The sequence below is a fragment of the Desmodus rotundus genome, chromosome 2 (genome assembly GCF_022682495.2).
Source record: "Desmodus rotundus isolate HL8 chromosome 2, HLdesRot8A.1, whole genome shotgun sequence".
Classification (NCBI taxonomy): domain Eukaryota; kingdom Metazoa; phylum Chordata; class Mammalia; order Chiroptera; family Phyllostomidae; genus Desmodus; species Desmodus rotundus.
In genome coordinates, this window is record NC_071388.1 from 106,458,595 (window position 1) to 106,483,155 (window position 24,561).

The 24,561-nt window shown below is 53.3% G+C and overlaps 1 protein-coding gene across 8 annotated transcripts in view; it reads right to left on the bottom strand.

The window, feature by feature from the left end:
* Positions 1 to 1,865: 1,865 nt before the first annotated feature.
* FBLN2 (fibulin 2) overlaps positions 1,866 to 24,561 on the bottom strand; it is a 92,839-nt gene continuing 70,143 nt past the window's right edge. For 3 of the 8 annotated variants that reach the window (XM_024578077.3, XM_053918518.1, XM_053918523.1), the window contains 12 exons: positions 23,935 to 24,048; positions 23,205 to 23,306; positions 21,195 to 21,335; positions 16,952 to 17,086; positions 14,731 to 14,868; positions 12,796 to 12,939; positions 12,544 to 12,672; positions 11,983 to 12,108; positions 9,802 to 9,918; positions 9,156 to 9,284; positions 4,182 to 4,305; positions 1,866 to 2,652 (listed from right to left, as the gene is read on the bottom strand). In XM_024578077.3, the coding sequence (XP_024433845.2) occupies positions 2,295 to 2,652; positions 4,182 to 4,305; positions 9,156 to 9,284; positions 9,802 to 9,918; positions 11,983 to 12,108; positions 12,544 to 12,672; positions 12,796 to 12,939; positions 14,731 to 14,868; positions 16,952 to 17,086; positions 21,195 to 21,335; positions 23,205 to 23,306; positions 23,935 to 24,048 (1,757 nt within the window). In that variant the 3' untranslated portion in view covers positions 1,866 to 2,294. The remainder of the gene's footprint in view (positions 2,653 to 4,181; positions 4,306 to 9,155; positions 9,285 to 9,801; positions 9,919 to 11,982; positions 12,109 to 12,543; positions 12,673 to 12,795; positions 12,940 to 14,730; positions 14,869 to 16,951; positions 17,087 to 21,194; positions 21,336 to 23,204; positions 23,307 to 23,934; positions 24,049 to 24,561) is intronic. The other 5 variants (XM_024578078.3, XM_053918520.1, XM_053918519.1 and 2 more) reach the window with 4 other exon arrangements.

Genomic DNA, 24,561 nt, shown 5'->3' on the forward strand with positions numbered 1-24,561 from the left:
TGGATAGTCTAATAATCTGATTTGTGATCGGGACTTTGGGACATGCCCTATTAGTCTCACCTCTGGGAGCAACTAGACTCTAAAGGTCAGTCATGCTGGCAGTATGTGACTGAGCTCCAATAAAAATGTTGGACGCCAAAGGCTCCTGGGGTGGGAACACTCTATATGGACGGTCACCCTTTGTGCCAGGACACTGACACGTCCTGAGGACATGAGAGCCTGACATTTGGCAGTAAGGGTGGTTGTGGGGACCCTCTAGCTTCTGTCTGGAGTCTGAAGTGGGGACACACTTGTAGAGACTGTTCTCTCAAACTGCAGCTTGCCAAACTCCTTACAGGCCTGGAATTCTAGAATCACTGAATTTTGGAAACTCTAAAATCAGAAGGGAAATTGTTTTCCCAGAGAGAGCCTCAGGTGACCCAGCGCCAAGCTGGAGGCTTTATGTGTTGGCTCAGCAACACCATGAGAGGAGCATGGGGGTCCCCCGTACTGTGGGGCAGATAAGACCCCGGGAGGTGACATCAGTCAACTGAGCTCCCATGGGGAGTACCCTGGGGAAGGACCCTGGATGGTGTGGGAGTCTGTTGTAGGCCTGCTGGAGCCTCTGCCAGCCAGCCGGGTATTGTCCATCCCTTGCTGGTGTCCTCAGTCTGCTTCTTGAATGGAAGTCTGTTCCCAACTGGCCCCTGCCTGGTAAGTAAGCACGTTTGACAGATTTGCCAGCTCTGGTTCTCAGAAACAGAGGAACAGGGGCAGCTGGGCCAGTGAGAAAGAAGTCTTGGCTTCTGCCACAAGCCCTTGGGGCCAGAGCCAGGGAAGAACAGGGGAAGATAAGAGCACAAGATGGTGGGCCTTCCATTGCAGGCTCACACCTAAAAGTTTTAATTAATCACCACATTTTAAAATTGAGAGATTTTACATCAAAATGTACTTTGGGAACTTGTCTTGAAGAATGAGAACATCTGGCCATCTAGGCCCAGGTCCCCGGAAGGCAGCAGTTTCAGGAGCTGCAAATACCACCCCTCCACACAGGGCCTGTGCTCCCAGTGCCCCACAACCCCAGCAGGCCTGCACATCTCCATCCCTGACTGCCACACAGTCGGAAACAGACCCAGCACAGCGGCCAAAGCTGGCAGCACCGCGGGCGCACAGAGACACGGGCACTGCTGTTTCGAGACCCAAGTCTTCTCTTCCCCAGGTATGCACACCCTGACAGTGTCTGTCTTAGTCTTTACACGCCGGCCTCTATCCACTGCCTGCTATATACGAGACCCACAGAGTCACACCCTGCAGAGTCTGAAGTCCACTGCTTTAGAGAAAGAGCCAGGCAAGTGGCAAAAGTACATGCTTGGGGGCCTCACACCTGAGTCCTTCTCCTTCATCCTGGCCGTGGGGGAAAAAAATGAATTCTCTCACCCTCAGGTCCCTGTCCAAGTCCACCGTCTGACCTGATGTGTTTGAGCCTCAGTGACAGGGACCGGGACCGGAGTTCCTAGACAATTCTAAAGTGACATACTAGCTGAGGTCCACATTTGGGGAAGTAGGAGAAGAAACGAGGGGAAAGGAGGGAGAAGCAGTGGTAAATGAAGAAACGATCACAAAGCCAGCAAGTGGACACTGGGACCCTTTCACCCCCATGGGGCCTCTTAGTTTGGGACGAACTCCTTGAGTAAGACAATCGAAAGGAAGGTCTAATTAACAGACTGACTCAACATCTGGCCTGGGGAAGCCCAGACACTCAGATACCATCATTAAATTCAAACACTGTTTTTTCTTTTCTCACTTTTTTAGTTTATAACCCTTTTGTACTATTTGAATTTTTTTTGCAATGTATGTGTACTACTTTTACAATTAAATGAAAACACTTAAAGTGATTTTTTTTTAAGTAAAGAAGTAATCACAGCAAAACATGAAATGGGATATCGACTTTGGGGACAGGCCTTCCAGTTGAGTCCAAAAGCCACAACATGGTCTCTCTTTCCAGTCTTTGGTCATCTTCTAGCCTTTGGTCCTCTCAGTCTACCTACAGAGCACTTGAAGTGACCTTGAATGGCTTTCAAAGCTTCCCTACAGCTCCCGCTGACAAGATCCCTACCGGGAACTCAAGAGGAATCAAGTCAGTAACATTAAGTTAATTTACAGTTACAGCAAAAACTGGCCCAATAACCCAGCCCCACGCACTTGGTGCTAAGTGCCCATAGACAGGTGCATTGGAAGGTGGTGCAGAGGGCGCCAGAGGGGCCAGCAGGGGGACTCCAGGTGACATGACCCCCGCATGCTCTCAAGTGGGTGCCTCACAGGGCAAAGGTGGTAAAGAAGATGTGCATCTTGGCCAGGAAGGTGGTGACGGAGCCCTGCCGCCAGAGCTTCATCTCCACATCCAGAGCGAAGTCCCGTGGCTCACGCACTGACCGCTGCAGGTAGACAAGGCCTGTGTAGGCGTTGAGCCGACGTGTGCCAAAGTAGCCCTCCTCATTTCCCCTGGTGATAGTGAGGGCAATGGTGTCCCCTGCAAAGGCGGGCACTGGGCTGATGCGGAAAATGTGAGCCGGAACCAGGAGGCTGGTCTGGAAGTTGAGCTGGTAATATGTGATGCGAGCCGGTGAGTTCTGGCACTCCAAAAAGTCATGGCACGTAGTGCGCTCACACTTCCTGTGGGGTGCACGGGACTTGGTCAGTGGACTGGGTGCTCACATACATCCACCCCAGGAGCTCCCACCCCTGCTGTCCACCATCCTAGACAAGGCAGAGGCAGGCTTGAGGGCCAGCTGGCCCCAGCTCTACCCTTTGTAGCCTTGTAGCATCTGTCGAGTCACCTTTTCTTCCATTAATTGACTGCTTCTGGGCCATTTCCTCCTCTGCTTTGGGATGCCCTGCCCTTTCCAGGTAGAAGCCTCAACACTCAGCTATGCTTCATGAAGGTGATGAGAAAACCTCTGCCAAACCCCAGAGGGGGCCAAAGGCCTCAATTCTTAAGCACAGCAGCAATGTGGTCTCTTCCTAGCCCTCTAAGCTACTGGCATCTCCATCATTAAATCAGTACAAAAGCTGACTGCTTCCCAGATGGGATGCTGTTTAGGCGCCAGGACTCAGCAACTCCAAAGGTCTTCTGAGCCGAACTCTCTAACTGGCGAGCTGCAGCACAAGGCCATGCCGGGCCAGGGCGGGAACACTGCCCAGGAGCATGGGCACAGCACTCGTGCCACGATGTGCCGCACACCGCCAAACACACGTCTTCACCCCTCTGATATGCACACCCGGGGGCGGTGCTGTCATTCCCATGTTGCAGATGAGGCAGCTGGGACCCAGAGAAGGGAGGTCACTTGCCTAGGGTCACCCAAACATACTCCCTAAATCATGGACATTCCCCGTGTGTAATAGTGAAAAATGGCAAACTGCCAGCAGGGCAGCAGGAAATGACACACTCATGCTAGGAAGCCCTGTCTGAGGCAGGCTGTGTACAGACGCCAAAGAGTGCCACAAGGTAGAGAAAGCAAGCTGGGAACAGGTCTGTGAATCTGTGTGGCAGTGCTGAGACATGTGCTTTATGCTCAGAGAAAAGAGAGCATAGATACACCCCAACTGGTCAGCAATTGTGTGATTTGTTTGATGGGAGGGGCAAGAACTTGGTTTGCACATTTTTACTGTGTGAATATTTTCATAACCATGTGTCACTTTTGCAAAGGACTGTCACTCACTCTCTCCATGACCTGTGCTAGGGGAAGGCATGTCTAGCCATGGAGAGACCCACCTGGAGAGGAGCTGAGGCCTCCTGCCCAGAGCTGTGTGACTGGACAGCAGGATTCTATAGCCCCATGAGACCCTGAGCCAGAGCTGCCCAGCTAAGCTGCTCCTGGTTCCTGACCCTCTAAAGCTGTGTGAGACAATGTGTTTGTCAGGTTAAGGTGCTAAGTATTAGGAAAACTAATATGGTGTGTGTGGGTGCATGTGTGAGAAAGAGAGATTTTCTGTGCATCTTCCCTTCATTCTCTAGACTCTGAACTTTCTGCAAGGTGCTTTCATTTGTGCCATTTGTGGTCAGTTTGACCACAGACTCTCCAGTGGGGGCAGGTGAAAAGCAGGGTGTGGTGAAGCCAGGGGCCACAGGTCTCTTGGCCTCTCCCTGGGCATCATGGATCTGTACAGGGTCCCAGGCCCAAGGCTGGGGTGGAGACACTCACGTTTCGGAGACTCGAACGTAGTTTGGAGGGCACTCAAAGCGCAGGCAGCGGAAGCTGCCCTGGATGTTATGGCAAGTCTCGGCCTCAGAGCAGTTGTGGGTGCCCAGTGCACACTCGTCCAGGTCTGTGGGGAGGAGTGAAGGGGGTTGGCAGGGATGCCCCACACTAGGGACTCTTGTCCAAATCACCCAGGCCTCCAGCCTGGGTCTCAGAGCAGCTGTGTCTGACTGCCAGACACAGCTCACAATTGCAGACACAGCTCACAATTCCAGCCTGTGCTGTACACATCCCAGCTAGTCCCCTACCCCCCACACCCCGCAGCCAGAGGGTCTTGCTGTAAAATGTAAATCGGGTTTTTTTTTTTTTTCCTGTTCTCTGAGGGCTTTCCATGCTCCCAGAACAAACGCCCCAGTCCCTCCTACAGATGCCAAGCCCTACATTGCAGGGCCTCTCTGGCCCTTCACTGGGCCCCTCTCCACTTGGGCTGCAGTCCTGCTAGACATATCTGAGCTGCCCCAGTGCCCTGACCCTTGTCCCACGGTTGGCTCCTTCTTATCTTTCAGGTCTCAGCTCTGGGCCACAGCCTCCAGGATGCCCTCCCTGACTATCCTACAGTGGTCCTCCTCCCCATCACCCTCCATTCCTTTCCATTTTATTCCCCTAGTACTGCTTGTCCTGCTCTCAAACACATGCAAGCTATTTTGTCTGTCTGTTCTGCTTCCCACTCTCCCCCTCCTCAGTGTGAGCTCCAGGAGGGCATGGGTGGGGGAAGGTATGTCTTCCTCAGTCCTGTGGAGTCCCGGGCACCCAGCAGAGTGCCAGGCACATGGCCCGTTCTCTACATGAATTCTTGGGTAGAGGCTCAAGAGTCCCCACTTGTAAACACACACTCCGAGGTGCACAGCTACGAAGCCCCCACGAACTGCATGGACACGCACATGCTTCCTGTGCATATGGCTGGGCATATGTATAAGCTCAAGCACACCCACACAGACACACCCACACACACACAAGAAGGGCCTATTCAAGACATTGAAACGACACATGCGCGCGCGCGCACACACACAGGAGTAAATACCTCTGACAAAAGCTCAGACAAGCAAGCATGTGGTGTGTGTGTGTGTTTCACGGGGAACCAATGGTTCAAATAAATGGCTCACAGAGACCTTCCTGTGCCTGGGATGTGGGGAGCAGGGGTCTATCAGGTACTTCCTGGATGGCTTCAGATTTTATTCTCTGGTCCTCCACACTGAGCCAGTTTAGGGATTTCTCCTTACCCAATCCTCATGTCCGTCTGGGGTGAGGGTCACTGGCCTCCCCAGAGGAGGGAACTGGGGATCCAAGATGGACATAACCTTGCTCAAGGTCACACAGCAGTCAGCAAAGCAGCTGGGGCTGGAAGCCAGGTCCGCCTGATATCAAAATGTGGGATCTAATCATGATGCCAAGCTGACTCCTAACAATACCAGCTGCAACATAACAGTAATGACAGCAGTAGCTAACCTGCATCATGAATTTACCACCTGACATTCACTCAGTGCTCTAGGCACTCCACACTCACTCACTTATCCTCGTGACCCTGTGCAAGGCAGGTGTGGGTGTCACCCCCTATCCAGACATGCCCAGGGTTGGGCAGCTGCAGCAGGACAGGGCCACTGCTCAAACCCAGGCCTGCTTCAGACTCTGGGCTGCTGTCTACCGTGCTCTTCCATGCAGATCAGGTCACAGCCATTCACCTCTCCAAGCCTCACACTCTTCCTCTACAAAGTTGTCATGATCCCAATTTCCCAGGGAGGCGGAAAGGAGAGTGGGAGGAAACAGGGCAGGGGCCAGGGCTGGTGGGGCCGAGATGGGCATGGTCGTTGTCCTGATGTTCGTTAATTGAATCCACACGTTGGAAGGACCCCCCTTCTTTTCCTTACCCTATGCCAGCCACCCACAATGTGAGCAGGAAATCCTGACCCTGAAGCCTGGGTGGGGGTGGAGCAGGAATGAGATGGCAGCAGCTTCAGTCTGACCCGGGCTGGTCTTGACAGATGTGTCCAGAAGCGGCAGGAGGAGCCCAAGGCTCAGTGGCTGGGGAAGCTGCTGCAGGACTTCCCTAGGACCCGAGGGTCCTTGCCCCTTGGTGTTCCCAGGCCCCTGGAGGCTGCAGGCCCTTGACCCTGAAGCCTCCCCTGGAGAGCTCCAGCCAAAGGGAGAGCTCAAGGCTGTGTACCAGGGAGTGTCCCTGCACCTCATCTGGGTGGTGATGCCATAGCTCAGACATGCAGAGGTAGGGGACAAAGTCAGTGGGAAGGCTGACAGCACTGCTAAGAGCTGGTCCTTATTCAGGGGCATGCTGGCAAGGGCTTCACATACACTAAAAAAGAAAAAAAAAAAGCAGGATTCCAGGTATTTTCAGCAAGTTCTTAGATAATATTATATTGCATATGTACAGGGTGGGCAAAAGTAGGTTGACAGCTGTGAGTATGCAACACAGAGCCTTTTCTTGTGTTGCTATTTATTAATTGTTGTATCATTTCCCATACAAACGACTGTCAACCGACTTTCCCCCACCCTCTGTATATGTTTCTATGTATCGGCATGAAGACGGACGGGAAGGAAAAGCATCGAAATACTGGCAATAGTTGCCTCTCAGTTCAGTTGTGTGGTAGAATGTTTGAATACCACCTGTCATGTGCTGGCTGCTGCTGTGTGTGCTATCGAACAGGAGCCATGGCCCTTCATTCACACAGTGTATGTTCTAGGGGGCATGCTGAACCTCAAAGCCTTAATATGTTTCTGTCCCATTTCTTACTATAAAGGAGGGGCAGATGCTGACATGAGATACTAACTGGCACACTCTGCCCCCCAGGGCCATCCCACCATTGGAGCTGGGAAACTCAGTGTTTGGTCCAACTCAGAACAGAACCAGGGAGTGCAAAGGAGCAACTGCTTAGCTCTAAAGGCCAGTGGCCACAGACAGAGGGCACCGCGGCATGACTTAGGACATGGACGTGACCAGGCAGAACCAGCATGTCAAACTCTGCCCTCATCCACCTGTGATAGCAGAGACTCTTCCAGCAAAACATTTGGAGAGAAAATACAAGTGTCACATGTGTGGGATACCTCCCAAGTAGGGGCTGGTGATGCAGCATGAAGGAGACCTGTGCCTCAGTTCTGTTGCATCTCAGGGACGTGGGTCACTGGGTAGGCTGTGAGGGGGCAAAAGGGCTGCCACTCTGGAAGATGATGCAGAGAGAGGGATAGGGAGGCCAGCAAGGGGAGCTATGGGTACCAGTGCCCAAGACCAGCGGTGGAGGTCAGATGTGCCTGTGGCCAGCACAGATGGGGCATGTGCCTGGGCCCAGGGAGCCCTCTGGTACGGCACAGGCACACTTGGAAGTCTGGGCATTCCTCTCACCCTGGCCAGCATGGGCCAGGGAGGAGGGGTCAGAGAGAGACAGTCTTGAATGTGACCAGGTTTTCAACCTGAAGTGCTGTCAATAGCAAAGTTCACTGCAGTTCTGACTGAACCTTCCTAGAAGTGACCACACTTGTATTCTTCTATCAGGTGTACAGGGCCTCAGTGTCAAAAGTGAAATTACATTCTGGGAACATAAAGTATTTCCTACACAGTTCAGTTTATGGTGGGTAAAATCCCTACTTTTATGGAGCCCATGCCAATTATTTTTTCAATTAAAAAGCAGGGTGCTTTGCAGACAAACAGACCAGGTTAGCTTCTGTGAGCAAGCCCAGCAGGCCTCCAATTTACCTGTTCTTACTCCAATTCTCCAATTCTTACTCAGAGCCCTTTAATTTTTTATTATCATTATTATTATTTCCATCAACCTACAGTAAGGAACCCTTTTGCGTTGGGACTAAGGATACAAATGGAACTGAAACAACCCTTCCGGGCACAGTGCACTCTGACCTATAGCATGTCCATTCTACCCAACCTGACCCTACATCCTATTCTACATCAAAAACAAACAAACAAACAAAAACCCCCAAAATCCCCAGCTGTCTGAGACCTACGAATTTGATCTCAGGATCCTTTTATAGGTAGTAACTGTTAGTCCAACTCCGTACCCTTCCAGGTGCCAACCCTGACCACTAGTTCCCCAGAATCACAGGGTCTGCCTTAGTGGACCGAAGCTGCTACCTGGGGACCTGCGGGCTCTCAGCCCCCCCACCGGAGAAGGCTCAGTCATGAAAGCCAGTGGGGGACAGGTGAGCTGTGCTCTGAGGGGCTAAGTAGTTGGGGTTGCAGGTGCTGCTCCTATACTCGGCCCCAGGTGGGTTCTCACCACTTTGCCCTGGTGGCTTGCCACGCCCAGAATTGGGTACTTTGGTGTATTCTAATAGTGCTGGACGAAAGATCATGACTCTTCAGCTTAGAAGATTAGACGTCACAGAACCATCCAGGGAAGCAGTCCCCTCAACTGCAAATTTAACAGGTGACTGCCCAGCCCCTCTTTGCATGTCTCCAGTGACAGGAAGTCCCCTTCCTCCTTTCTATCCCTTCCCAGCTCTGGAGGAGTATCTTTCTGCATGAGGCTCTGGGATAAGCCTTCTGTGACCCCTTTTCCTTCACTTGGGGACCCACCTCAGCCTGAGTCCAGAGACCTGGCTGGCCCAGTCCCTAGATAGAATCATAGACACTTGGGGACAGTGACTGAGAAACTGAAAGCTGCTCTTCTGCAGGCTTCTCACTGGACAGGTCTCTCATGCCCTTTAGAACCACCCCATGAGATCCCTGCCCCGCTCCCAGGGAAAGGCGCAGAGCTAAGTCCAAGTCCAGAAAATTGTAAGCTGGGTCAAGCAGCAGGAAGGCTGTCACCTTTCTCATCCCAGACACAGACCACCAGAGACACTGGTCATTCTGTGTGTATGCACTGGTGTGAGAGCTCCAAGTGCACAGCAGGCTGTGTGAGGCTGTGTCTGCTAGGACCCTGGCTGAGGCCCTGGTGGGCAGGGACCCCTGCTTACCCTTGCAGGATCTCCCATTGGCCGTCATGGTGTAGCCCCACTCTGGGCATGCACACTGGTAGCTCCCTGGCACGTTGACACAGCGGAAGTTGCAAAGGATACTGGCTCCCTGAGCACACTCGTCGATGTCTGCCAGAGAAACATTCACCCTGTGACTCTGCCCACCCACAGGGCCCAGCCACTAGAGCCATGCTGTCCCTGCCACAGCTATGGAGCTTAGGGCCCATTTTACAGATAAGGACAATAAGGCTCAGAGAGAAAAAGAGAGTTGCCCAAAGTCACACAGCAAAACAGGCCTCCCGTTTTAGTGCTTGCTCCCAGGGGCTGCTCCACAAATACTATCAGCTGGGGGGCAATCAGGCACTGACACAGGCCTGGATGTAGTACTCAACTAAAGAACCCTTCATTCCACTGAGGTCAGAACTGGCATCTTCACTTTGCGGAAGAGGAACCTAAGGTCGGACTCAGGAAGCATGTGCCCAAAGTCACACAGCCAGGAGGTCACAGGGACGGGACTCCGACTCTGATGCGATGCTAAAGCCTCTGCGTGTTCTGTGTGTCTCCTGCCCAGCAGGGACTCTTTGGGAGCTGGGTACAGAGGGAAGGGGTACCTCTCAGGAAGGGGCCTTGGGCAGAGAAAAGGTACCTGTGCAGGTGTGCCCATCCTCAGCCAACTGGTAGCCTTGGCGGCAGTAGCACTGGTAGGAGCCATAGATGTTGGCACACTCCTGGCTGCAGCGCTGGGCCTCACACTCGTTCACATCTGTGGGGAGACCAGCTGGTGGTCACAGTGGAACCCTCCTAACCCAGAGATGAGGCCCAGGGTCCAGACTCACCTAGAGCCATTTCTTGAGAGAACATTAGTTCCAGCCTCTCTTTGGGGCTGATGAGGAGTCAAAGGCCCAGATATGGACAAGTGGCCCACCTGGGGCAGGCAACTGAGGCAGGGGCAGGGCTGGAGTGGCCTGCTGCCTGGAAGAGGCAGCCACTGGCCGGACTCAGAATTCTTGGTCAGTATAAATGTTTCCCTACTGAGGGTCCTCACCACCTGGCATAGACAGCTCTGAGAAGTGTCACCCAGGTGCTAACAAGGACCTCCTCAAGTACTGCATGGGTGTGAAGGGGAGCAAGTGCTGATGTACATGAGAGTGTGGGCTGAACAGTGTGGGACTGATGGAGTACAGGGTCACTGAACAGCTTACAATTAGATGGAACATCGACTGCACTGAGCTCCTATAGGCAAGGATGGGTCTTTCATTCACAAAACTAAGACCTGCTGACCTCTTATGACATGCCAGGCCTGTCCCAGGAACTGGAGATGTCACCATGAACAAGAGGGACAAAAACCTCCAGCTGTGGAGCTGACACTTGTGTGTGTTAGCAAAGAATGGAGGGGGTGGGGGGAAGCTAATTAAATGAGTCGAAGAACTAGCACGTCAGAAGGCAGCTAGTGCATGGAGAAAGAACAGAGAAAGGGGAGAGGGACTATGTCTGGGAGGGTTGCAATTTCGGAGCCATGTAGGCATCTAATAGGCATCTAGGGAAACATTCCAAGCAGAAGAAGGTACAAAAGCAAGACCTTGAGATGGGTGCAGGCCTTGAGCAGTAAAGGAGCGGCAAGGAGGTGGGTGTGGTCAGAGCAGAGGAAGTGAAGGGAGAGTGGGGAGAGGGGCAGTCAGATCCTGCAGAGCCTTGTATGCCAAGTCTGATCCACACCCAGATCCTTGGGGCCTCACAAGATACACACAAAATGAATGAACGAAAGCATAAATGAATACTCTCATCTAGGCTCTGAGCTTCTGAGGGCCAAGGGCCACCAGGTTTCATCTCTGAGTCTCTAACATCCAGCCACAGATGGGGAATGGCACTCGGTAGGGGTGGGGTGGGTGAAGCCCTAAGGGTCAAAAAGTACAGGAACGATCACTGTAATGCCTGGGAGGCAGAGGCCTCATTCCCACAACTTGCAGACAGCCAGGTGCAGAGGAGGTGCTCACAGGCAATTATAATTCAAACGAATGAATAATAAGAGTGAGGTGTGGTCTGGGTGCCCATTCAAATGCTGTCTGATTCAGCCAGGCCTGGTCACACTCCTTGGCTCCTGGACTGGTCCTGACCCATGGCAAGGCCAGCTCCCCACACACTGTCCCCTCCATCAGCCTTGGGTGCATCCCACACAGGTGAAAACTTGGCTTCAGATGCCAACTGTGGGCCAAGTCCAGCCTGTTCACATGCATGGTTTAACTCAGTGTGTTTTCTAAAAGCTTAAATCCCTCAGCAACATGTAAGAACTAGATTTTATATAAATACCTATTTTTCTGGCATCTGGAAAACCAAAAAGATTGGGTCACTCAGGACTGGCGTTGCTGGGTGGTACCCATTCATGGATGCTCTGTGGCTGCTACCCCCTTTTGCCAGCAGATCCTGGACTCCTCAGGTAGCCACAGGCCCCATCTCATGTTTTACTTACTTCTGTTCCCTGCCTGGCCCCCAGGGCACTGAACCATGACCAGGATCAGAGCTTACCAAGGGGCAGAGGCTGCGCTGCCATTCCTGCCTGCATGGGGCTCCCATCCAAGGATGTACATGACACAGAGACCCAGCCCCTCTGGTCTGATGTAAGTGGGGCCCTGGGCCCATAGGGAGGACTCATGGCAGGAAACAGCTGAACCAGCTGAGGCCAGGGAGGGTTTGCACAGATGGAGAAGTAGAGAAGGGGCATGAAGTAGGGCTGATGGCAGTGAAGGTGTGAGACTGGAGGCTGGACACTGGTTTAGGCTTTCTGTAGTAGGTGCATTTTTGTGGGGTCGGAGGTTGGGGTCAGTGGTACCTTCACAGTGTTTGCCGTCAGCAGCCAGCCGGAAGCCAGAGGCACAGGAACAGCGATAGGAGCCGAGTGTGTTCTCACATGTGTGCTGGCACAGACGGCCAGGGGAGGTCCAGCACTCATTCACATCTGTGGGTAGGTGGCACGGGTGGGATGGGTAGCTCCTGGAAGCCAGCTCCCACGATCCCAGGTAGAAGAGAGGGCTGGGTGGGAAGTGGGATCCAGGACCCCAGGAGAGACAGGGAGAGACCCAGACTGGGGGAGTGGCAAAAATACTGGGAACAGGGGAAAAAGGCAGTGAGAGTGTTGAAAGAAAGCTGGAGGCAGAAAGAGGGACAGATAGTCACAGCAAAGGGCAAGAGAAGAGGGCAACAAGGATAGAGGCTAAGAGGGGCAGAGGAGGCCAGAGCAGAGGGAGCAGAGCCACAGCCAGGTCAGAAGGCAGGAGGGCAGTCAAACCCAGTGAGGGCAAGGCCCACAGAAAGGAGGAGGAAGCCAGAAGGCCGGCCTGGGGCAGGTGGGCACTGAGCCAGATAGGGGTCTTGGCAACCAACCCCCACTTACCTATACAGGACCGACTGAAGGGATCCTGCTGAAAGCCAGCTTTGCAGTCACAGCGGTAGGAACCAGGGAGGTTGTGGCACACCTGGCCCTCCCTGCAGTGATGTGCACCCATCTCACACTCATTCACATCTGCCAGGGGAAGATAAGAAAGGCACCCTGAGGCCCGAGCTCTCTCCCTACAGCGGTCTCCCACGGGCTAAAAACCCAGAAAGGCCAAGGCTGGCCAGGGGGCAGGGAAGCACCTGGTCTTACCCACACACTTGGTCCCATCCTGGCTGGCGTGGTAGCCTCTCCCGCAGAGCAGTGGGTTCCTCTGGCACGTGTAGGAGCCCACCGTGTTAATGCAGCTGAAGCCAGGCCGACATGGCTCAGACAGCGATGTACACTCGTTGATGTCTGCAGAGGTGGGTGTGGGTGACGGAGCCAGGCACAGCCCTTCCCCAGGCCCCAGCACCTGGGTCCAGGGCTGCACTGGGAGGTGGCCAGTCCTGGGCTCCAGACCAGCCCAGGTAAGGGTTATGCGGGTAGACTGTCCTACCCATGTCCCGTGGCCCAGGGGCTTCAACTCCCAGAACCCAAGAACCTGCCAGCTGTTTTCTAATGGAGCAGTTAGAACCAGAGGGGAAATCTAGGCTGACTTGTAGGTTGGCTATGGTACATCATATTCCTGCTCTGGCTTCTCCAAACCTACCAGCCTGCCATCGTCCTCTTCCATTGCTGCCTCACATACTGCACCCAGCCTATTGGCCTCTTCATCAGTCATCCCATCACACTAGCGCACTGCCTCCCACAGGGCCTTTGCACATGCTGTCTCCCCTTCTCCAGTACACAGTCCCCTAATATTTTCATGGTTGGCTCCCTTATTTTCTCAGGCCCCTGCCCCAATGGCCTCAGGGAGGCCCTGACTGACCATTCTAGGTACAAAAGCACCTTGTTTGCTTTATTAAGGAAAGCACCCTGAATAACTACCACTTGTATAAATGTGTTTGCTTATTTAATCTCTCCCCTTCAAGATGTCTTATTAAACTGCTGCAACCCCTGACATACAACAGGTGCTCAGGAAACGTCAGTGAATGCATCGCTGAGGAACTGTTTGCAATCAGGCAGACCCCTCCCAACCTTGCCCTGACCCTGGCTGGGTGTCCCAGGGCAGACCACAGGGACCTTGTCATGCTCACAGCCCTGTAGTAGCCTAGGGGTTGCCCATATCCTGTGACAATGTTGGGGCACAGCTGTTGGGGAGGGGGCTCAGGGAGAGTTCCAGATCCCAGACTGGCTAGAACCCTCCAAGAGTCTTGAGAAAGCCTTCTCAAGATAAAGTTAAGGCCCCTCTGTCCCTCAGTGTCCTCCCTGTAAGATGGGGACACCCATAGCTGTTCTTAGTAGGAAAGGGTAAGTGACAGAAGCTGCGCTCTGACAAATCCCTTATTTCTTTCTGCACCCAGTGCTCTCCTTGCAGTGTCCACCTTTCCAAAGCCTCTCCCTCTGCATCCATCCCTCTCACGTTGAGTGTTGTTTCGATCACGCTTACACTCTGGGCGCCATCAGTAATCTGGGGCGCTGGTGCTCCACCTCCAGCCTCATGGTCAGCAGCCTTGGGGAAGGTGGGACCCTGGCTGTAGCCCATGGACTCTTTGGAAGCCACTGAAGAGAGGTGGGAAGGGCATGAGATCTCTTCAGACCCGCGCGGGGACAACAAGGCCAGTATCTGTCATACTGTGGGTCTCACCCATGAGTGCAACATGAAATCAACCACGGAGATCTTGCTAGTATTCTTTGCAAATATAAATTTCAGTATCATATGCAATAATGTTTTGTGAAACCCATATTCCAATCATGTTTGTATGCAAATGTGTGCCACATTAAGACATAAAACATTCCTTCCTATTAACTGGGTTAAAAGAAAGTTGGTACATGTTCCTCTAGTCCAATCCCATAGATGGATAAACTGAGGCCACAGAGGAGTAACTCAGCCAAGGTCAGACAGCTCAACATAAGAGCTTCTGTTTTGCAAGTGCCTCCTGGGACCAGGCACTGAAACGTCCATTCACAGGTTGGGATATACTGAGGCTGGGAGAGGGAAAGAGCAGCAAGCCAGGCCTCCTTGATCTCTAAACCCTCAAAGTCCCCCACCCACCCATGACACCTTTCAAAGACATCCCTGCAGGGCACCCCCTACCCACTCACCCACACAGTTGCCCTCAGGGTCCTGCAGAAAGCCCTCCATACAGCGCTGCCGTGCCTGGCAGTAGAAGGAGCCCTTGGTGTTGTGGCACGTGGAACCCGCCTGGCAGCTGTGCGTGCCCAGCTCACACTCGTCCACATCTGGCACACAGAGGCAGGAGTCAGGGGCTGGCAGGCTATAGGGCCTTGCCCATATAACCCTACCATGAACTTGATGGTTACAAAGGTCTTGTGTATCATGGGAATAGGGGGAGCCCCATTCCTGTACGCCCACACCCAATAACAATAAAGGAACGACATCACCATATGGACTGTGTTCCTCCATGGTACCACGCACTGTCCCCAGCACTCTGAGACGTATTTATCTATTTAATGCTCACAACCACTCTAGGAAGTCGGGTCTATAATAAACTCCACCTTACACAGGGGGATCCAGAGCACAAACATGGTTCCACAGCTGGGGCCAGAACCCAGGGGGGTCTGTGTTCTTCACCACCGCCCCCAGCTTCCTTGGGCAGGCAGAAATGGGGACACGAGCTCACATCCCTTAGGCCATGTGTCCAGGCTTCTCTGAAAGTGGTGTGGGCAGCAACAAGGCTTGGAGCTCTTGAGGATGGAGCTGCCAGTCTAGGATGAAACTGATGCCCTCCTACCCTGCCCCACCCCTCACCTGCTGCAGCCCTGAGCGGTTAGTTAACAAGGGGCTTGCCTCTGCTCAGGGCTCCACAGTGCACACAGCAGTGCCCTGTGCTTCCCCTCATGCTTCCTGCACAGCAGGTACAGCAGGCTGTTTTCATATAGGAAATAGGCAGAGCAGAATGGCAACACGCAGAATCAATGGCAGGCTGAACCTCCCTCGGCTTTGTTGATTGCCAGACCAACCCCTGTGTGCATGTCTTTGTGTGTCTTCTGTCCATCTGTGCTTCCTCCACCCATTGCCTCTCTGGTTTCCAAAGCTTCCACCACCTTCTCACAGCAACTCAGTCATTGGGAGGCCATGTGCTAGGCTCCAGGCAGCCAGACATGAATGGGCACAGCCCCCATGTGATTACAACCTGGTGCCTGAGAGGCAGCCTCTCCACATCCACTCTAAGGATCCCAGCACCCTGACATAAGACAGGGTTAGTGGATGCTGCGGCATGTCCAGGGAGGTGGCACCCCTCCCCAGTCTGGTTTCTTGGAGGGGGGCTGGCCTTGGATCTGCATCTGCCCTCATGGGTACATGCAGGTGTGCGCACACATGCGCAGAGGGGCCTGGGCTCATTTTTCCTCTAGCTCATCAACCCCCACCTATGACCAGCTAGGAGCCAAACATGACTGTGTTAACCCACCTCCCTAAGCTCACACCCAACCTCAGGGCTACTTCTCATCAGTATTCTCCAGGGCTTGTAACAAATGAGCACTTCAGTCTTCAGTATATCTTCCCTCCTTGGGGACACTCTTCTGGACACTTTTAGTTAAAAATAAAATGCTTCATATCACATGAGAAACAGACTCCAAACTCCTTCCCCAGCTGGGCCTGTCAACCCTGTACCCTCCTTTGAAGATACTGGCATGCTTGCTCCAGCCCTGGGACTCTCTTTCCTCCTTCGAATGTGCCAAGATTTCTCTCCTCTCAAGGTCTCACACTTGCTGTTCTCTCTTCCTAGAACACCCTTCCCAGGAGCTTCTCATTTCGTAGTTCTCCACTCTGACTTCACCTCCGCAGGGCTCCTTTGAACCCCCACCTAATGAAGCACCAGCTTGTGGCTATTCTGCCATCCTGTGTGCCTGTGTGGCCCCATGTCCCTCATCAGGGGATTGGAAACAAGGACACCATTCTCTACCACTATCCCTGCCACCCAGATCCCTGCAGGCACATAAAGACACTGGGAAGGATCTACTGAGATGGTTCAACAACACTCGCCTCCCACCCCCCGCTCCGGAAGGCCACAATTCTCCAGTGAAAGGGATGGAAGTGATCTGTGGGCTGCACCCCAAAGTACAAACAGGAACTGAGGCATGGCAAGGAGAACAAGTGGCACCTAGGCGTCAACAATGGTAGTAAAGCCAGGAGCACACCCTAGCCTTCCCCCACCAGACTCAATCCCCCCCTTTCCTCAAATACCATTTGTGAGGTCTTCCCAAAGGCATAAAACCTAAGTGCTGGAAGCTCCTGAGTCTGGGCAAGTCACAGGGCAGATGGGGCAGATCAAGGGTGGGGTCTGTAGACCACGGTCCTCACCTGTACACTCGCCATCCTCGAGGGCATAGCCTGGCTGGCAGGTGAGAGCCTTGTAGCAGCGGAAGGAGCCTACTGTGTTCACGCAGTGCTCTCCCCGGCTGCACGTGTGCAGGTCTGTCACACACTCGTTGATGTCTGCAGGGAGAGTGATGCTGTCAGAGGCCACAGGGTACTTCCTGGATGGCGGCTGAGCGCAGCCAGCACTGGCCTCAAGGTGCTCACTACTCAGAGAGTAGCGCACAGTTGATGTCCACCTGTCTGTGCATCCATTCATTCAACAGAGATTTACTGAGTACCTGCCATGTGCCAACAAGCACTATTCTTGGCACCAGGGGTGCATGGTGAACAAGATAGACAGAAATCCCTGCCATCAAGCGGACATTCAAGGAAAGGAGGCCCAACAGATGAACAAGCACACATATAACAGGAAGGGCGGCCATAAGTGCTGTGGGTGAAGAAAAGGAAGAAAGCTGAGGGTGCTGAGGAGGGCAATGTAGGGAAGGCACACACCATTTCAAGTAGGAGGTCAGGGGAGGGTCCTCAGAGAACAAGACATTTGAACAAGCATTTTAAGAAGTGACAGAATGAGCCCAGCAGATATTCCAGGTTGAGGGGATAGCCAATGCCAGGGCCCTGAAGAGGGGCCTGCGAAGTAGGTTCAAGGGCCAGCTAGGAGGGGAGAGAAGGATATCAGGAGATGCGGAGAGAGGTGGGAGCCAGAGAGAGTTCCAGCTGGGGAAGGAAGTAGTTGGACTTCTTTATAACACGGTCCCCTGGCTGGGTGTGACCACCGCAGGGATGAAGGTGGAAGCTGTTAGAATAGGAGATGAAGGACTGCAGTCTGTGGAGGTAAGGAGCCATCAGGTTCTGAAAAACATGGTGAAGATGGAACTGGCAGGATCCAGCAGTGCATGAGATGAAGGTGAGAGGAAACGAGGAGCCAAAAGGTCTGCAAAGTCTTCTGGCCAAGCGGCTGGAGTGGTGGGAGCACCAGCACCTGGGACAGGGATGGCGGAGAGAGGCAGGCTTACAGGGGAAGGTAGGGAACCCTTGTGGCCACATTGGATTTGAGAGTCAAGAGGCAGTCAAAGGCATACCGCTTAGCTCACTGAAGGGGTCTGAGCTCACTGAAGGGGTCTTGAGAGCGGTCAGCTGCTGAGGTCATCTGGGGGATGTGGCACAGAAAGTAGAGGCCAAGAACTGACTCCTAGAATGAGCCATTGGGAAGGGGAGAGAGAAGCAGCAGGGAGGGTGGAGGAGAGCCCTTGGACAGGTCACAACTCAGACATCACTGCAAGTTGGTGTTAAGGACATACTGACACATAACGGGTGCCTGCCTCCACGCTGCACCTGCTGGTGGTGGGGCGGCGATCATCTACTGATTCAGTCGTTCCTGGACACTCGTTAACCAGTGCCTATCCTGTGGTGCTAGGTCCAGATGGCCGTGTGGGAGTGTCGGCCGCAGCCCCTGCCCTCAGGGAACTGCCAGCCTGGCAGGGCAGACAGGACAGGAAGGGTGGCAACTCTAGGGAGAAAAGCTGTGCAGTCTCTGGGTCACAGACTGTGAGTGTCTCTCCTCAGAGGGTAGCAACATCTGAGCCAAGTCTAGAAGGATGACAGTGGAGAGGAGGGGTGCAGGGGTGCAGGGAGAATGACTCTCCCAAACTCACAGGTGACCCAAATGGTTAAGGTCATGCCAACCCTGGTATGGGGGTGGGGAGCAGAGGCAGGAAAAGAGAGTTTTCGGTCAGCAGTTTCCAAGGAGGTCTTGGCTGGGCAAAATAAGAACTTAATCAGCCTGATTTACAGGCTGATTAACAGAAGGAGACACATGCCCAGGAGCCCCGCATCCCGGGAGGAATCATGGTGATAAACAACAGCAGACACCACTGACTGAGGCTTGCTAGGGACCAGGCAGTCCGCAGGAACTGTCATCCTGCAACACTGTCTCACAGACAGGAACACAGGTTCCCCAGAGGGCACGTGATTGCACCAAAGCCACACAGCCTTCATGTGGCAGCCCCAGACCCCCGAGTGCCTGCCCAGAAGCGGGCCCTTCCCCTGCTGTGGGCTGGGCCCCAGAGCTGGCGGCTGCTCCCTCCCTGCCTTCTCGAAGCCCAGGCACCTGGAACACTTTTCCCATGAACCAAGACAGTCCTCAAAGGGCAGGGAACAAAAGGCAAACAGCAAAGCACAGCGGAGTCCCCACAGAGGCCACATGTCCACTAGAGGTACTCTAAACTTGGCACCACCCAGCAGTGTCCCACTTCGGCTTACAATACCTGTAGTGATGGAAAACTCACTACCTATGCAGGCTGCCTCAGTATAACACATTTATTGAATCACAATAGTGACATCAAATACTTAGAAGTTCCATATATTTAATCTCCACAGTAACCCTCTGAGGTGGGTGCTATTACTATCTTATCTCAAAGGTGAGGAAACTGAGGCTCAGAGAGGTTAAATGGCTTGTCTAAGGTCTTACAAGTAGAAAGTGGCAGAGCAAGGACTTGAACCCAGGCAGTCTGGCTGAGGAAGCCCCACTCTGTCTGGGCACCAGTCTCCCATCTCACCAGCTGGGATTAATATACTTGCCGGAAGCTAACCAGTGAACTGCGGAAGACATGAGTCTACACGTGTGGATGAGGAAGTACTGGAAGAACGAGTGCTAACAGATGACAAAATGAACGTGTGAGTGGAAGAGGACAAAGACAGCCCTGACAAGCCTGTGCAGGATGAATGACGGAGGGAAGGCATGAATGAGAATGCGCACTCATAAATTTGGTAAATGGAATGTACCTTTGCTCTTTCAATCCTGGAACCTGTGTTCCAGCTGCCCAGCAACCCTCATAGCACAGTCTTCTCTCCAGACCCCCAGAGGAGCCTGCACACCGGGCCACAGCAAGCAGGCAGGGCGTCCCAGGAGGGGTACTCACAGGCTTGGGACTTGCCTGCCCAGACATACACAACCCAAACAAGAAGAGCCGCCCAGCCGCTGACAAGCGGGTTCAAGAAGGCACATGTTGTGCCAATGGCTGTAGGCCAGGGCAAACATGCCTGCGGTGGCTGCACAGCCCAACAAATGGGACTGTCAGTCAGCAGTGGAGGTGAAGACAAGGACACGTTCAGGCTGGACATGGTCCCCAAACACAAAGACAATAGACTTGGCCCTAGGCACATGCCCTGAATGCACCTGCACTGTTCCTACCTCCACATCTTTGCTCGAGCTGTTCCTCCCACCTGGCAAGTCCCAGCCATCCTTGGAGACAGTTGTAAACACCACCTTCTTCAGGAAGTGTGGGCAGATGCTACAGCAAGAATGGCCTGTCCCTTGGCCTGTGTCTCTATTGGAGACACTTCCTTGTCTGCCTCAAGTTCCTGCTACTTTGGGTCTATAATGTTTCCTCCAGACATGGGTCAGCATCAAGTCCACCCTCCTTGCTGCCCACAGAGTACACCTGGAACCCCAGCACCCAGCCACCACAGGTACTGAGAGGCCGAGAGGCCGGTGGACAAGCTGTTATGATGCACCAGCCCCGTCCATGGCAGGCCAGGAGCTGGGTACCATCCCTTCTCCAGTCCTGCAAGCCCTAAGGTTAGAGGTGAGGAAACAGGCTCAGAGAGGAGAGCTCTACTGCTCATGGCAGCACAGGAAACACCACGGTGGGGTGCAGGCTGGTTCTGTCAGACCCCGCTCCACCCATTCATCTCCAGACGGGACTCTGGATGCACCTAAGGACAATCCTGGCAGCTGACATCTCATGCTAACTGCCCCAGCCTCTGCTGCACTGCACACACAGGGAGCATAACCTCCAAAGAAGGATCAGTGCCCTCAGCATCTTCATTTTACAGGTGACATAACTAAGGGTTGGAGAAGGGCAGTCATTGATTCAAGGCCACAGAGCTACTACAGGGTCCTGTTTCATACCCAGGACCCTCTGCCTCCAGACCTTATATACTCTATCCTGCTGCCCACAGGTCTGACCTTCTCATTTCAATGACCCAGCCAAGTCATAAATCGATGGGAGTTTTCTGATTCTCAGGCACGTCCCAGGGGAGAGCAGCCTCCCAGGAGCATCAGTGGAGAAGCAGGACAGGACACCAGGACACGTAGGACATGACATGGGGTGCTAGCTGTGCTGAGAGCTCATATGCAAAGGGCAGGCCCTGTAGCGTGTGGCAGGCTTGGTGTGGAGCAGAGCAGGGCACCATGACGTTGGCGGCAGCAGGGGCTCTCGCTTACCCACACACTTCCTGTGCACGTTGAGGATAAAGCCCTGGGCACAGAGCACTGTGTGGTTGACACAGTAGAAGGATCCCAGGGTGTTCACACAGAACTGTCGTCGGCTACAATCGTGAGCACCCAGCAGGCACTCGTCTTGGTCTAGTGACAGCCGCAGAAGGAAAAACAGAAGGGCCATTAGAGGGGCACAGCCTGTCACGGAGCACCAGTGACAAATGGGAAAACTGGGACCCAGAGAGGGGCAGGCAGCTGCTCAGGGCCTCCGAGCCCACCAGTGGTATACCTCTGGAGATGATCCGCCTCCACAGGCAGCCAAGGGAGCCACACAAGGCAGGGGCTGCAAATTCAAGTGTTTAGGGGCCAGGCTGGCAACATAAATGGAAGAAGCAGCCAAAGGGGATTCTATGGGCAGTGTGGGGCCTATGTTCTATCCAGAAGGGGACTAGAGCTATACAGGTTTTATCAAGTTTCAAGAGAAAACTGAAATCTGGACATTTAAAAAAATACGGTGTTTTTCAATGGTTAGTAACTCATTTGATTATTGTAAACAGGGTAGAGCCCAGCAGGACTTGCTGCAGGCCAAGTTACACCCTCAGAATGCCTGTCTGCAACCTCTGGCCTGGAACCCACAGCCTTTACTGCCAGGGCTCTGCAGGAGGGAGGGAGATCTGCAGAGACACAGACACCGGCCTGCAGCCTGGCTGGGCCTGAAGGGATCCTGACCCGAGAGAGATACATCTTCATGTCTTCAGGGCCCTGAGAGAAAGGGAGCGAAGCCCAGAGGGCACCTGAGATCTGTTCCTATGACCTAACACAAAGGCCTGCCAGTCATGATCATGTTGTGTCCTGAGAGAGTCTCCTGTCCTCTCTGGGCACTGGATAGTTGTCATCCACATCAGAAAACAGTTTCAGCCCAGAGGCTAAATAAGGGTTTCAGCCTCTGGCAGAGGTGTATACGTCTTCCCAGACAGACTTAACCCTAGTATACCCAGAAACCCACCAGGGTCACCTTTCCTCAACTTGAACCTGAACTGAAGTGTGTGTTACACCATCTGCAAATTCTATGTCTGTCTTGCCTCCAGACATGAGGAGGTGCAGTCTCGAGGCCTCTCAGGTTGTTCTCAATGCACTATATACTGTGGAAACCACCCCAGCAGGTGTTAAATCCAATGTCCCCATATTACAAGAGGACGTCCCAGCTGAGAGAGGCCCTGCTGAGATAAGATCCAGACCTAGCAGGGTCATTGGCATGAAAGGAACATGCTTTTGGAATCTCCATGGCAGAGGTAGTCAACTGCCACCAACATCCACTGTCCCCTCCTTAACAGAACTGAACCTTTCATTAACAAACTGAACTCATGCCATCCAGCTGGGACTTGTACTCCCCAGTCTTGCTTCCAATCAAAGGCAAATGGGCAGGATGAATGCCACTTCCGGGTCCTGCCTTACAATAATCTGGCATGCACTTCCCTCTTTCTCTTTCTCCCCTCATGACTGGATCAGGGACAAGGTGGTCAGAATCAACTTAGGCCATGCAGACAGAGAAAACCCTCAAGGACAGGAGAGGTGGAGTGTGGTCCAGGGACCTGGTAAGAACAACATATCCTCACGCCCCACCCCAAACCTACTAGGTCAGGATCTCTGGGGATTCTGTGGAATTCTCAGGATCCATGCTCTCACTAGGCTTCCAGGTGACTGGTACATACTGAAGTTTGGGAGCATTGCTCTAGAGAATAGCAAAAACATGATAAAAGAGGCCTGGGGTCCTGCCAGCCCATGTGCCCACCCTGTATTACACGCACACCTGTGCATGATGACATGAGAGGAATCACTGCTTAAGCTTTCTGGGACTCTTCCTCACAAACAGCCAAACCTGCTCCCTCATAAACCTTCTGAGTTTTAGATCCAGACCGCTCCCCTCATTCTGTTTGTCCTATCCCCACTCGGGGGCCCTTACCACAGGCTAACTCAGGTTTTCATAGGTATGAGGGTAACCACCATGGTACTCACCTTCACAGGACACACCGTCTGCCATGATGGCATAGCCAGGAAAGCAGGAGCACATGGCTGTGTCCCCAATAATGCTGCACACCTGCTTACAAGGCCCATTGTCTGGGAGAAAATCGCACAGAAATCAGAGACTGCCAGGCTCATCACCTCTAGCTCTAACCTACAGGTGGAGAGGCTGGGAGCCAAGGAACCCCACTACTGGACCTTTTTACAAGTTCACCTGTTAAACTGGCTCATGCATCAGCTGGTGTCTGGGATGATGTGCTAGATCTCTCGCCAAACCCATCACACCCTTCCCCCAAGTAACAGTGATGGGAGTGAGGAGGAGACAGAGAAGATAGAAAAGATGCCGAGAGAGAAGGAACAAGGAAGAAGAGAAGAGCAGAACAAGAAAGAACTTTTTAAACATTACTGTCTGCATGACAGTTCTACAAGCAAAGATGTATTCTCTGAATTTCACAGGAACTGAGACCAAAAAAAGTAGCCAATTGGCTTGCTTGGGGTCATCCTATACAATCACCCTGGGTTGTCCTCTATTCTCATCTCCCTTCTCACCCCAGGCTGACCCTCCCCCAAATCTCACCTCCTCAGCTATACTCAGCTCTGACAGGAGAGACCAGCCAACCCCCAAAGCAGAAGCACCCCTTTGACAGCGCCACCTTGCACATGCCCAGCACCAAAGAGCTCACCACCTGCAAGCAACCCAGACCCATCCCGAGGCCCAGGTTACCTTTGCAGGTGTTGGGTTGTGGCAGTGGTAGCAGGATGGTGTTGGGGGGCACTTGGGAGGATTCTGGCCTCAGTGCAGACTCCTCTGCAGCCTCTGGCTGTGGGGGGCCATTGTCTGTCCCAGGCAGAGCAGACAGGAGGGGGAGGTCTGTCTCACATCTGCAGCCAGGCCTCAGGCCCTAACAGGCACCATGCCAGCACTTGACAGAAACTGCTTCATTTAATCCACCACCACCCATTCCCCAGGAGAGGAAACTGAGGCTCAGGGAGCTATGCAAAATACTTTAGGTAGGGTCGATTTCACAGCTATTCACAACACAGGAGGCAAGGAAGAAGAGGAGTGAGTTTCTAGACTTACAACAAATCTATCCCTGGAAGCTGGCAGCTTCCTGGGCTGCCTATTGGGGCTTAACCACCATGGGTCCAGGACTGGGGAATCGGACTGGGTTGGTGGGAGCCTCTGTAACTCGGGTCCTGGCCCTGCATTTGAATCCAGAGAGCAGGGCACTGGGGCTGACAATGCAGATAGAGTTCCAGGAAGAGGCCTGTATGCTGGGCCTCACAAAGGCCATCACCAGAGGCCTCTGGCTCCTACAGATTCCAATGTGTGGGGTGGTAGGAGGAGAAG